Here is a 15766-nt window from a genome sequence, read left to right on the forward strand (position 1 = left end):
GACCTTTGTTGCGTAAGATTATCTCAGATAAACTGAGCTCTATATTCTTTTCTATTTTCCATTTTTAAGAAAGACATTGTAGTGAGTGCCTCCCATACATACATAAAGGTTTTATAGCAAAGGATTTGTGGTTATCTTTTTCAGTCAGTGCTGAATTCATTTATCCTCTTCCTTCAGCAAAACCATCTACAGTTAGTAAGTAGATTAAATTGCCAAAGAAATGTAGATTTGAAGTATTCTTAGGGCCTTTACTGCAATAACCAGTTTTTATAAAGCATTCAGACCTTTCAATATGAAATTAATTGTTATAGTATAAAAAAAATATAATGCACACATACTTGGTGCCTGTATAATTATACCTTGACACAGACTCAGCATTGAACAATTTTTAGCACCAGTTGCACCAGTAAACTTTCGAAGCATTACATAACTAGTTAAAATGAAACCATTTGTATAAAATTACATAAATTACTTTTATATATATCTATATATATATAATATATATATATATATATTAATTCGCTCTACCTCAGAATTAATATATTTTTCATATGTGCTTAACCAAAGGGGAATTTTTTTTCTCGATATTAGACTTGCCTCGACCCGGGGGTGAACCCATGGAGCCTTTGAAATCCAGGATTTGAAAGGCTCCATGGGTTCACGCCTAGGTCCAGGCAAGTCTATTATCGAGAAAAAAATTCCCTTTCGGTTAAGCGTATATGAAAAATATATTAATTCCGAGGTACAGCGAATTAATTATTAAAGGACATTGTATATGAATCATGGAAATGTGATATGACATATATATATATATATATATATATATATATATATATATATATATATATATATATATATATATATATATATATATATATATATATATATATATATATATATATATATATATATATATATATATATATATATATATATATATATATATATATATATATATATATATATATATATATATATATATATATATATATATATATATATATATATATATATATATATATATATATATATAATATATATATATATATATATATATATATATATATATATATATATAATATATATATATATATATATATATATATATATATATATATATATATTATATATATATATATATATATAGATATATATATATATATATATATATATATATATATATATATATATATATATATATATTATATATATATATATATATATATATATATATATATATATATATATATATATATATATATATATATATATATATATATATATATATATATATATATATATATATATATATATATATATATATATATATATATATATATATATATATATATATATATATATATATATTATATATATATATATATATATATATATATATATATATATATATATATATATATATATATATATATATATATATATATATATATATATTATTGTATATATATATATATATATATATATATATATATATATATATTATATATATATATATATATAGATAGTACATATTCTTAACCCTCTTACGCCGACTGGACGTATTTTACGTCGACATTTTTTGTCTCCCGTGTGCCGACTGGACGTATTTTACGTCTACTTACAAAAGTTTTTTTAAAATTCCGCGGAAAAATACTTTAGTCCTACCAGCCTAAAACTTTTGAATCACGCGCCTTGGGGGATGCTGGGAGTTCACGGATCAAGGTGTTGTTTTGTTTACAATCGTTACGCAGGCGCGCAAGCGCGAATTTCTTTCTATGCCGCACTAAAAAGTATCTGTGACACATCTCGGAAATTATTTTGTCACTTTGACATAATTTTTGTACCATTGTAAATTAGCCGTTACATGAAGTATTATATATGAAAATGTGCGCATTTTTATGTAGAATACAACAATAAAATACTCATGATTGTAGCTTTTATCAGTTTTGAGATATTTTCATATAAATAATGATAATTGCCAAAATTTCAACTTTGACTCTACCGAAATGGTCGAAAAACGCAATTGTAAGCTAAAACTCTTATATTTTAGTAATATTCAATCATTTACCTTAATTTTGCAACTAATGGGAAGTCTCTAGCACAATATTTTGATTTATGGTGAATTTATGAAAAAACTTTTTCCTTACGTCCGTGTGGTAACTCTTCCGAAAAAAATCATACATGCGATTGTGGTAATGTTTGCACCATTTTAAAATTAGCCGTTATATAAAGTTTTATATATGGAAATGTGCGCAATTTCATGCACAATACAACTAAAACAACCCATGGTTGTAGCTTTTATCAGTTTTGAGATATTTTCATATAAATAACGATAATTGCCAAAATTTCAACCTTCGGTCAACTTTGACTCTACCGAAATGGTCGCAAAACGCAATTGTAAGCTAAAACGCTTATATTCTAGTAATATTCAAGCATTTACCTTCATTTTGCAACAAATTGGAAGTCTCTAGCACAATATTTTGATTTATGGTGAATTTATGAAAAAAATAACATTTTCTTTACGTCCGCGCGGTAACTCTTCCGAAAAAATCATACGTGCGATTGTAGTAATGTTTGCACCATTTTAAATTAGCCGTTACATAAAGTTTTATATATGAAAATGTGCGCAATTTCATGTAGAATACAACAAAAAATAATTGAAGGTTGTAGCTTTTCTCATTTTTGAAATATTTGCATATAAATCACGATAAATAGAAAAAAAACCACGTTCGGTCGACTTTGACTCTACCGAAATGGTCGAAAAACGCAATTGTAAGCTAAAACTCTTACAGTCTAGTAATATTCAGTCATTTATCTTCATCTTGAAACAAATTGGAAGTCTCTAGCAAAATATTTAGATTTATGGTGAATTTAAAAAAAAAATCTTTCCTTCCCTCCGCGCGCGGATTCTCCGCCACAAATCTCCGAAATGCGTACGTACCATTCTCAGAATATTTGCTCCGTTTCATATTAGGCATTTCATAGAGTTTTATATGTGGAAATGTGCGCAATTTCATGTAGAATAAAACTAAAAATATTTGAAGGTTGTAGCTTTTCTTATTTCCGAAATAATTGCATATAAAACATATATATATAAAAATTCGACATTTGGTCAACTTTAACTCGTCAGATATGATCGAAAACTGCAATTGTAAGCTAATACTCTTACAGTATAGTAATATTGAATCATTTGTCTTCATTTTGAAAGAAATTGGAAGTCTCTAGGACAATATTTAGATTTGTGGTGAATTTTTGAAAAAAATATTTGTTTACATCCGCTCGTTACAAATTCATGCATTATTTTGTGATAATATTTTCTCTGTGTTGCTTTTATCATTTTACAATGTGTTATATACCAAAATGATCGCAATTTAGTGTACATTACAACGAACAAAAAAAGTAACTTGTTACCTTTAACCGTTTTGTGCACAGCGCGAGTTGAATACAATTATATATGAAATTTCGTTTTTGCGCTATCATATATCGCATTATTTATATATGATAATGATAATTTTTTTCATTTCTGATGGTTGCATACTAAACTTCAGCCAATGACAAAAAAAGGAGCCAAAAATGAACTCTTAATCTTGAAAACTAAGCGCGCTGTGATTTTTTGAAAAAAATATTTTTTCCGCTTCCGCGCTCACTCTGAAATACCTCCGGCACACGGGAGACAATTTTTTTTTTACCGCTTCGGCGTAAGAGGGTTAATTACATATCGTGAAGTCAAAACTATCTTGGAAGATAATTTAGGCCTTATTTTGGATGAACAACTTAATCACTCAAGCAGATTTACTTAGTTGCCACAAAACCGCATGGTTAAAGTTATGTATACTACTATGAGATTCAGAGCCTTTGTCCCGGGCTTTTTCTAGAATAAAATTTTTCTGTGCATTTGTGATTCGACTTGCACAATTGTTTAGAAGTGAGTAAAAGTGAGGAGGCCCTTGGCAAACCCTATGTAAGCTTGAACAGGTAAATGAATAATAGGGGCCTTTTTTGGGTAAGGAGTATACTCAGACATCCAAGACTGCTGCTATTACTACTACTACTACTACTACTACTACTACTACTACTACTACTACTAGAAAGTGTAAACAAGGAGTATTGGTTGTATTTCATTGTTGCCAGAAGTTTAGACTTTTTTACGAATCGCCAATTATCCATCGAGAAGGAGGCAAGTTAATGACGTCATAAGTTATGTCATTATACCTTCAAAAGACTTTTCTCTGAGTGTTCTGGCTACGTCTACAAGAAGTTGGTGTTACTCTTATAATTATCAGAATTAGGCAACTTTCGTAATATAGAATAGTACAGTCAAACATTAGGTAGGGATGTAAGATACCCTGTGACAAAGTGTCATCTTAGGTACGTTGATAGAACTTTATTCCGGAAAAACACCAGGACACCGGCTGTGAAGCTGAATCTCATAGTAGCTAGAATTGGTTGTCAAAGTATGATCACGATGGATGCACAAGATAAATGGTAATTACAGGCTATTTTTGGGACAAAATGTAGTTAGAGAGGACACACGGAAATCTATAACATTAAGTAGACCATCATCTCTCCTTTAGTCATGAACATTGCTTGGCTCAGTTAGGCATAGATAAATAGCACCCATTCTTGTCCATGAAATCCATGGTGTCTTTTTTTTTTTCCTCTCTCCCTCCTACCTAAGGCTACCTAGTAGGAAACATTATACTACTTTTATCTAAATTAATCTAGTAATAAGGGCCCATCTCTACTAGATTTTGCCTAAATTTTTATAAATAGCCAAAATACATTAAGGAATTGATGTAGAATTAATTTAATGCCAGTAATATAAAGGATTTGTAGAAAATACAAAAAAATAATAATGAAACAGCATTTGATAAAGGGCATTTATGAGTAAACAATATATTGGATTATTGATGACTAGAGTTAGATACTATTATAGTTGTTCCTGGACCTGACTGAGCTCAGCATTATCATTTTTGCTTATTTACAATTTTCATAAAACTCACTCACTGGTTGTGACTTGATCTCATTGTGAGCCCTAAGGTCTGATACAATTTTTTCTAAAATTACTGTAATTTTTCAATCACAAAAATGGATTTTTGGCATCTTGATTGCCATGACATTTCTTTTAAAAGTTGCACATAAATCTGATTTCTGAAATTCAAAGCAAAGCAGGCAATAATGTTTACACAGTATCATTTTTCTTTATACCAAAACCATTAAACATGGTATCCCGTAATTTTATTTATCTCATATTTGTAAGTTAATTTTGAGAACATAATTCCAGTACAGTTTCAACATTAGGAGACTGTACTGGAATTAGTTACAAAAAAGATTATTGTATGAAGAGCTACAAGAACAATGTCATACCCATGGGTATAGTGTAAAAGAACTGGTGCTGAAGGGTCAGACCTTATACAATCAATGAATTGTTAACAGTAAATAAGCTTTGTGTGTAAGATATGAATGGGCTTTTGCAAAGTTCCATCATGTCACTGAAATTTTATATTGTCAAGAAGGTGGATAAATTATGAAGACTTGTTGTTCTGGTCAAGGAGAGTCATAAAGTTTCCAGATATATATACAGTCTATGCTAATATATTAGTAAAAATTACATTATCAGTGCTATTGATGTTATTTACTATTGTGGGCTATGTAAACTGAAGCAAAAACTATTGTCACTATGTGCCAGTACCCCACAAAGAAAAAGCATTAATGCTGAAAACTACCAGTAATTCTGTTGGGACTAATCCTTAGAGAATTGTTGTAAGTTCTTGTTAAGTGACTAAAAGTGAGGTGTCAGTATGTATAGTGAAATGCCAAGAGGACTCGTAAGTATCATATTTTGAAAACTGAAGGCACATTACTGATAGTATATATGTATGTACACTGTTTTGTAATATACCTATATTGAAAAGCTGGGATATTTGCTTGAGTCTTCTTTCCAATTTTGGGACCAAAGCAGTAATAAAAAGTTAATGAAGTTATAAACACAAAATTTTAAGGCAGAAAGTAAAGCACCAGAGACCTGAAGGGTTACTACAAAGATTTGCCTACATTGTGTCGGTGAGAAAATAGTGCATGGTTTTGGATGCTGTGTAAAAATCACTTAAAATGACAAACACAGGAAGTTAGTGAATTGGAAATATGATCTTTAAGGTAAGTTTTGCTCTTGCAGCTCCAACAACTGGAATTTAGTTTCCTCAGAACATTTTACACAGTCATATGTTTAGTTTTAGTAATACTGCACGTGCGCACGCACACACTCTTTGATATTCAAACTCTTAAGTGATAAACTAACTGTTTTCTGGTTTTATTCAAGGGAAGTGGGATGATGTTGCAGTTTTGAAAGATTGGATGACTGTAATAAATTTACTTTTAACATTATACAATTGTATATGTTTGGAATAGGAAATTCCCTGTTGACTGCAACAGCTATTTGTTCAACTGAGAATGGAAGTGATGCATTTGAAAATTTAATTCTAGTTGTTGATGTCATAGAATTTATAGAGAGCTATAGTGCTATTACAAAACTGAAAAATTTTGATAATTTGTAGGATATTTTGAAGTTATACACAAGATGAAAAGTTTCTTCATTTTCTTTTCAAAGTTTATAAGGATATAGAACATTATTGGTACATTTTATAAAGGATTAGTTTATCCAGACCTCTGAACCTAATAAAGGTTCTTCTTGTGCTGGTCATGGATATAGAACAAAGGCTGTATGATTTTCCACCAAGTAAAAATGCATTGTGGTGTTTGACATCTAATTCTTATTGGTATTTCATAACCTGAAACAAAGTATACAGTATATTGAGAATTACTAGAATGTTTTATCTGTTGGATTTATTTTTTTTATTTAGGGAGACCTATGCTGCTGACGTGAAAAGTGAGTACAGTAGTGAATAAATTGGTGTGGCATGGATCTTGATGGGTACACACATCACATTTGTTAATTAGTATTATGCAAAAATTGCAGCCTTTGCACCTTCTTATAGTTTTTGCATAAGATTATTTTGGCATTATTAGAAAAGCATAATGTGAGCCACTGCATTCCTCATTTCACTTTGATGTGGGAATAACATGATATTTATATTAGTATCATTTTGTCAGGGTGTTATAATGCTGGAAATCTTGGTTATGATTTTGCATAATGAATATGTTTAAATAGTATAGCCACAACAATGTGACATTCATGATATAGAAGAAAAAATGGCTTGGAATATTCTGAGGCTGGTGTGTAAGTTTTCTTATACTGCTACTGTGGCAAGTCCACTTTTCTCGTGAGCCTTTGGTGCTACATCACTGCTGCGGTTTGCCTTGAGTAATGGATTTCAGTCTTGCATTTTGCAGTTGACTGTAAAATCCTCATGCTATTCATTTTTCATTGTAGAGTAACAGAGTAGGTTTTTTCTTCATTAGTTATGTTACCTACAAGAAGAAGACCTAAATCACCACGATTGGAATTTATTTTTATTTAAGTTATTGTACCACCTACAAGAAGACAGCCGAATTAGTACAGTTTGGGATTTATTTTTATTTTAGCTGTTCTACAGATACTACTGTCAACAAGAAAATCTGATTACCAGGGATTGAAATTAAGATTAAGAATTCCAAGGCGATAATCCTGACAAGTTGAGAGGATGCTGACCCATCAAAGTCCACTTTTAACCAGCCTGAAAAGAGTCTACTTGAGACTCAGTGGTCTGGAAAAACTAACCCCTATTAATAATAATAACCACTGAAGAAAAGTATCAGCTAAGCTTGAAGATATGGATGAAGATTTTTGTAAGTGGTGTGAGCAACAGTGGTCTCATGGCATAAACATACACTGTAAATATGCAAGATGCTGCTCAGTGATTTTCACATCTGAAAATCAGCAAATTACATCCATGTGCAGGATTGCTCTTCAACTGTAGGACTTGTATCTTCCTTGTGAGAGTAGGAAAGGTGTTGGAGTGGTTGGCAGTGCAAAAGAGTGATTAGAACCCATTTCATCATCACAACTCAAAGATCATGTAGTGTATGGAGTTTCTTAACAAAATATATATATAGTAATGCCCATTAGACTGGTTTTTGAAAATCAGTCATCAAGTGCACTGGTTCATAGATACGACAGCCACTTGGCAGGTAGGAAGATGGCTAAAGACCACTGCTTAATCTTGAAGTGGCGCTTGATCTTGCAAATGGTTTCTCCCCCTTGTTGATTGTGAAGGCACTGAATGTACATATAGTAGAAAATAGGAGTGATGAACTTAACACAAGATGGCTTGGTTTACCTTGGAGTTAATTAGCTATTTGAGTCACACTTATCAGACCAAACAGCAGGCCATGGTAAGGGAGGAAGAACAATACTGATGGACAGTGCTCCCTCTTACATCCACAGATGAACCAGTAGGTCAAAGGGACCAAATCAAGTCACATTCCTGCTTCTAAACACTGTTTTCAGACTAGTTTAGGAACTAGGTGTAATTTTGGCCTGCAAGCAAGCTTAACATTTCAGTTACCAGAGGGAATGCCTACTGGTGGTGGATGATGGAGGAGAGGAAAAAGATAGAAGGTAGTAGCATAGCCTACTCATGAGAATTTTAAGGCATGCAACCTCTGATATGCCATTAATAACTGGGGTGAAGTATGGATGTGGAGATGGTATTTGAGAACACGAGTGAACTCCCCTAGTGGTACTGATACTGAGGTGGACTTTACTGATTTCGGACCTGAGAACTTTATGTATCTCCTTAGGAAATGTTGGGAATTTGAAGTGAAAGAAGAGAATGTTCAGTAACTTGACTGTTAATGGTAATGAAGAAATGATTTGATTTCATGCCCAAAACTGTCAAGAGATTGGATATAATGCCTCAACAAAGTGATGGGTGCAATTCAGGAGCATCCCAAAGTAGATATCCATTACCTGGTGCTTCATTATATAAGGGTCAATGTCATATTGATGCAGCAAGCTAATCATGAGAAATGCAAGATATCAGGTTTTTGTAAGTCAGTTGTTGGTAGTTATGTTTACTGTGCAATAAGATGTATGGTTTTTATAACAGTAAATATGTGTTTTTCATAGGTTCCAAGTGTTTTCATAATTCTTGGCATCATGGAAAGGTGTCTTGTTATGTTTTTGGTATGTTTTGATATGGGAAAATACATGTATTTTTAGTGGTGGTTGATTTTATTATTTCAGTAGAAAATGTTAACACCATAGGTAAGGCTAAGTTTCCAAGCCTTCTTAGAGGAGTTACTCTTAAGTGTATAGCTATACAAGTCTTTGAGCGCCTCAGCAGCGTGGTTGGTATGGTATTAGCATCCCACCTCGGTGGTCGCGGGTTCAATTCTCAGCCATTCCATTGAGGAGTCAGAGATGTGTATTTCTGGTGATAGAAGTTCACTCTCGACGTGGTTCGGAAGTCACGTAAAGCTGTTGGTCCCGTTGCTGAATAACCACTGGTTCCATGCAACGTAAAAACACCATAAAAACAAACAAATATACAAGTCTTTGATATTTTTTCTCCCTCTGTCTTGTAATGGACAGTAATTTTTTCAGTGCAATTGTAGTAATAAGTTTTTTCAACATTTTAATTTTTATCTTGCCAATGAGCTGTTTTCCATAAGAAGAGTTGGCTTCAGAGAAAAACAAGACCACTGTCACTTTAACTTTAGTCTTTTATATAGGTATTCTATCATGGGTGAATCCACTGCACAAAATCTTCCATAGCTTCACAACTGCTTCATACACCTTGACAAAGATGCTTCATAGCAGCATAACACTACTGAAATATACACATCCTTTCATTTAATTATTGCATGCATTTTTATACTTTTTGATTATGAAAACCCAGTTGTTCTGGCACATAACCTCATAACCATTTGAGAATTTCAAGGTTACATTTTTGCCACATCATTGCTACTTTTCTTACATTTTCAGCTCTTCACTTATATTTTTATCCCAAAATAATTGATAATCATTACTTCCTTAAAGAAGAGTTAGCTCATTATTAATGAATAAAATGTCCTTTGCTTAAAAAAATAAAATGATCTCTATGTATAAGGTTTTTACATTTACACTATGGATTGTCATAAACTTGTTTTTATGTCATTTGCATATTTTATTCTGTCCTTTTACTGCAATTTATCCTTTTGCTTGAGTTGTTTATTTATAAAAAAAAATTTCCATTTCCCCTTATAGTTTGTCATTATGTATTTTGTGGGGTATTTCTGCCTGATGTGTTCATACAAAGACAAAAGTCAGACCTCTTTACTTGGGTATTGGCAAAGTCATCAGTAGACTTAAAGAATCTTAGTGTGTCACCTTAAGAAGGAGCTTTTTCTCACTACATAAAAGATTTAATTGCTGCGTCACCTCTGGTGTGATGATGAACCTTCTCTCATCAGTTGTATAATGTTGAATTGGTAACTTTGTCTAATATAGTGTCAGAGTATGTAGAAAGTGTGTTTGTAATCTGCTGTGATGGTGTAATAAGAAGAACTTTTTGTGTAGCAGATTTTACTTCGTGCTTGAAATTAATTTGGGTCAAAGTGGTTGAGGTTGATGGTAAAGAGATCCTGTAATGTTATAACCCTTTTACCTATATCTGTAAAAGGCTCTTGCAAATGTCCAAATGCAGTAACAATTCTGATTGAAGGATCTGATTTCCTCTGTTGAGATAGATTGCTGCTATATATTGTAAATTATATCTTCACTGGACTAAGCTTGTTAAGGTTTCCACTGCGTTTGCCTTCATTCAAATGAATATCTATTGCGAGATGCACAGGGCTTCAGATTTTGCCACTCCATCATTTTTCAAATAGGCAACCATGATCAAGGTCTCTGCCATCTTGCTAACGCTTACTTTAAATACTGAGACAAGGTATTGAGACCTAGGAGTACCACCTTTAGTTTCAGAAAAGTTTACTATAACTTGTCCTGAAGCACCCAGTCTGCTGCTGCTATTATATCTAGTATATCAAGGCATCTGCAAATAGCTGGATTTTTGGTGAAGGAGAAACTTATTCCTATTTCAGGAGCTTCTGAAGGTCTTTCCACCACTAGAAGTGTTTCATATGTACTCCAAAACTGCAACCAGGATATGACTGGCAATTCTTTTTATTTTTTGTCATACTACAATTCATATCTATAAAGCAGTACAGATCACACAAGAGTTATGAATAGTCAGATCATGCATTACATGTAAATTATTAATCAGACTTGGCCATCTGTTTACTGCAGATAAGACATAATGTTTAATTTTAAAAGTAGGATTAACTATTACCTTCAGAGGTTAGCACAAGGTATACTAATACATTAACTAAGTTTAAGCTAAAACATTGCTATCTCTCATTCCAGTCATGATGCCGGAGCTAGTCTGATGCCCAGTTATGGATATCTACCCTCGAATAGCCAATATGGACCACCGCAAGGTATCCCTCAGCCTAATGGTCCACCGGAAGGCCAAGCCAATGGATTGCCAAACCCATTTCCTGCATACTCACAACCACAAACAGTCCAACAGCCACTATTATAAATAAGGGACAACAAACTAGTTATATGTGCAGTTAGTCTTGCATCATCAATTAAGAATGAGGAAATTCATCAGATTTATGGAAAAGCTTTCCATCAGTTGTGCCTGTGAATATTCTTGTGTCAGTGATATTGTTTTTGAACTGAAGGGAAATTTATGGACTAATGACTAAACATGTATGGCTAGCAATATTTATATGATCCTGTATAGATATATCACTCAAGGTATGTTTTATTAAGTCCTGAAAAAAACAAAATATTGAAAAGGTAAAGCCTTTGTTGGCTATTATAGAAGTGTTACAAAGTTTAGTGAAGTACTTTGCATCAAAAGAAAGTGTAAACTTAAACTTAATCAGAAGTCAGCATTGACAATTTGTCCCAGAATTTTTGAAGTACTGTATTGTGATCATTCAGTAAAATAAAAGCTTTTGCAATAGCTGTTTATGCTTAAGTTTCATACTTATGATTTCACTATTCTTGTAGTCATCAATTCTAGTGGTTAAGTTAAAAAGGGTGAAACTAGATTTAAGTTAGTTATTTTTTATTACCTTTTATTTGTAGCAGCCCCCTGTTAGGCAAATGTTGTAGTCATATATAAGAATTTTAAAATCTTGTGGCTGTTGCAAGTTACTGTGGTGTTGAGAGTGTGAGTCATAGCTCTCTTCAGGTCAGGAGAAGGTTGTACTTTATCAATTTACTCTTTTTAATTTCATAGTAATTGTTGGGTTTATGCCTTATTTGATCTACTTTTCATTTCAGGCAATACTCTTGTTACTGCATTACAGAAAAAAACAGATTTGTAAAACAATTGTTGATTATAACTTTATGAAAAGAATTATAAGTAAGTACATTATCAGCTTCTGAATCACAAATATGTGGTTGAAGTTATTGTCATGTTTACTAGTTTTGTGTCTTCTTGTTATAAACTCAGTATATACCTTTCAGACATTAAAAGTATTAATAATGAAAATTGAGCCTTTGAGAAAAAAAAGAAAAGTATTATAAAACTCAACAAAATTGTGGTGACTGCTGCTTATTCATTGTTGAGCCTTTTGTAGTCTATTATTGTGTCAGTGAATGCAATTTCACCAAAAAATTACCACTATTAGCTGTTTAAGTTTGTAAGTAGTTCAACTTATTAGTTGTGTTTACCCACACAATAATAATCAGTGATGTGCTGCATACAAGAAATGTAAAAACCAGTATTTTATAGAAAAGTGATAACCTTCACATGCATATGGAATACATATACTTTTGCTAATTTTTGTTGCTTTGTAAATCAATAGTGCAATTTTGAAAGTTTATGGCATGGCCAAGAAATTTTTGTAGTTTTACGTTGGAGCAGATGCTTTGTCATGATATCTCTGTAGTCTTTTTGGGAAAGTTGTAACATTTACACACTAATTTTTCTTCACTATAGTGGTATTGCATTTGCAGAAATAATGAAAACTCAGATTTTAAAACCTTGACATTCATCAGCATTCCACACCCAATTCCCTTCACTTTCCTTGTTCTTCTGTTATCCATTTTTAGAGATTGTTACTAAAGGAAAGTTCCCACTCTCATATGCTACTAAAGGAAAGTTCCCACTCTCATATGCTTATAAACGGCAAGAGCAAGGATAAGATAGACAAGGTACAGAATTAAATGATGATTGAGATCAATCTTGGCAAGACAGTTTTTAACTTTTATGTTCACGAAAGGAGCATTAGACAACCTAATTTTTAAGATTAAATTTGTCAGCTTATAAAAGGTAATTATAATTCTAAATGAGCACCCATTCATATAAAAAAGCTAATAAGACCATTAACATGCTGTGCAGTCTTCAGATGAGCTCTGTGAAAGCCTGGAAGTTAAAAAGTGAAAACTAATTACGTATTAAAAATTATAATGATGGTGATGATGATGATAAACCACAGACTGAAGTGTCTTGTATTGGGGCAATGTGTCGGAAAAGGAGAGAAATACTATATACAAGTAAAGTATAAATAAAATTGAGGAAGATAAAAGTGTAAACATATATACGTAAATAAAGATATATATATAGTATATATACATACACACTACATACATACACATAGTACATACATACATATACGTATATCTATGTTTAAACAGCATTAAAAGAATTTTGCTGGTAGTGATTTCGTCAATAAGTACTGAATTACTTCTAGTGATTCATGATCTTCTGACATGTATCTAATGCGCTGAATATTCTAGAATTTTTTTATTTAGCTCAAAGTTATCCAGACCATATGATGTAATATTTAAGTAATATTTCAAAAAAAGAATCTTTTCTTTTAATTTATTTAACTTAGTTCATAAAAAATTATTGAAAGATATGCTCCTTTTCACAATATTGAGTTTTTGTAAAGACTTCCTCATTCATTGTTATTTGTTTGAGGGCTGTGGATTAGTAAATGCCACAAAGATGGTCAGCTCTTGCTATCCTTAATGTGTTTGAATTAGAATACTTATTGTTTAAAACAACCATATTAAAAAAATTACAAAATTTGTTCATAGCTGTTAAGGAGAATGCTGTCGCATGGAGAATCATATTTTTTGGAAGACTTATGAAATTTTTCGTAAATGACATTTAGTGACTGTATTATCTCATGTTTAGTAAAAGGGAATGCCCTTGATTACAATTACTTTAGTCTTTGCTCTTCATATATTAGTTGTGTACAAGTTGCCATTAATAGTACAGCGTTCATTTCCAAGGTTATGTTTTCATAGTAATTTTTATGATGTGGGGCGTCCATGCAAACTGTAAAGGCTACACTCTTCAGGTCATTCTAATCCAGGCTTTGGAGTTAAAACTTGACGCTATCAGTGACATGACCATCAGTGACCATAATAGATACCTTTACATGGCTGCTAAGCATTTTTGGTAATACTGTACATAATATGCTTTCCATCTGTGGTTTGAAGGAACTGCTTATGTTCATTAGTGTTATACAAATTGAAGAATTTGCTGAGTTACTTGGGAGTGCATGTATGATTGTATTTGCAGTGTTATGTTTTGCATGGTATAATCTCTCCTGTCTTTTTAGTGCTGATTTTTTTTTTTCTGTGAATGTTCACTGGGAAATTATTACTTTTAGTGATATCTCTTACCTTCATTTGTAGTTTATGTTCATATGTACTTGTTATTATATGTAAAATATATTAATTATTTCACATATCTATATCCTTCATCTATGCAATGTGCAATCTTCATATTTTTTCCCATACAGTGTTTGGAAGGGTGCAAATCATGTGTCTGATGTTGGTGTAGTTTTACATGGTCTCCATTTTTTAACAACAACGAATATTAATTTTTATGCATAAGTCAGTCACAATTTGACAGTAATTTGACATCCTTTTTCTGGAGAGGTTTGTGTCTAGTGTGTATACACTTGTATGTGAGTGTTCATTTACTTGTGAATGTAATGTAATGAGGATGATAATATGCAGCATAGTTTCATCCATTGATAACGTTTGCACATGGAAGTATTGCTGTGTTGTTTGTGTGTATATGTATGTATGTACATACACCACAGCAGAATAATGGCCTTTAACGTCTGTGGCAGCTGTAGAATTCAAAACCAAAAGAGGAGTCATCAGAGGGCTACAGCATGTGCATTTTGTAAATATACTAGGTGTTATATTTATTTATTATTATGTATATATAGATTGTATAGGAACAAGTGACTTGTATTTCTAGTGATATTTCTGGTTCCCTGTTTTTTGTTGTTAAAAGCAAATATGATTTATGTTAATTCCCACCAGAATATGTATTATGCGTTTTGAAGTACTATGATTTCACCTGTGTAACATGTCACCCATCAGTAGGCTGTAATGTACCATATTCTAATATTGCAGTTTTAAGATTCCCATTGATTCATGAGTCCCCTTTATTCATTCATATCATTCCTCAAATATTATTATTAATCCTTAAATCTTTATATATTTTATCAGCAATTAGAGTATAAAGTTATAAAATACTGTATTTCATGAAAAACTATTTCTGGAGTCTTTGCATTATAGATCTTTTGAATAAATCTGTTCTTTGAAAAGTGGCAGTATGAAATCTGTAATTGATAGATTTATTTGCCAGTAAATAAAGGTATTTACATTTTGGCAGGTTTTATATTTGTATTAACCTTAATAATCCCTTAACTATTACATATCATAGTGTTACTGTATTAATTATTTGCATACTTTATTGTAAAACGAGCAAAAATGCAATTGGTCTGACTCACAAGC

General features: G+C 31.7%; 1 protein-coding gene across 1 annotated transcript in view; it reads left to right on the forward strand.

The window, feature by feature from the left end:
* Positions 1-15638, forward strand: part of LOC135211333 (signal transducing adapter molecule 1-like) — a 53467-nt gene extending 37829 nt beyond the window's left edge. The window contains exon 9 of the mRNA XM_064244649.1: positions 11345-15638. Within this exon, the coding sequence (XP_064100719.1) occupies positions 11345-11522 (178 nt within the window). The 3' untranslated portion in view covers positions 11523-15638. The remainder of the gene's footprint in view (positions 1-11344) is intronic.
* Positions 15639-15766: the final 128 nt, after the last annotated feature.

This window comes from Macrobrachium nipponense, chromosome 4, assembly GCF_015104395.2.
Source record: "Macrobrachium nipponense isolate FS-2020 chromosome 4, ASM1510439v2, whole genome shotgun sequence".
In the NCBI taxonomy this organism is placed as follows: domain Eukaryota; kingdom Metazoa; phylum Arthropoda; class Malacostraca; order Decapoda; family Palaemonidae; genus Macrobrachium; species Macrobrachium nipponense.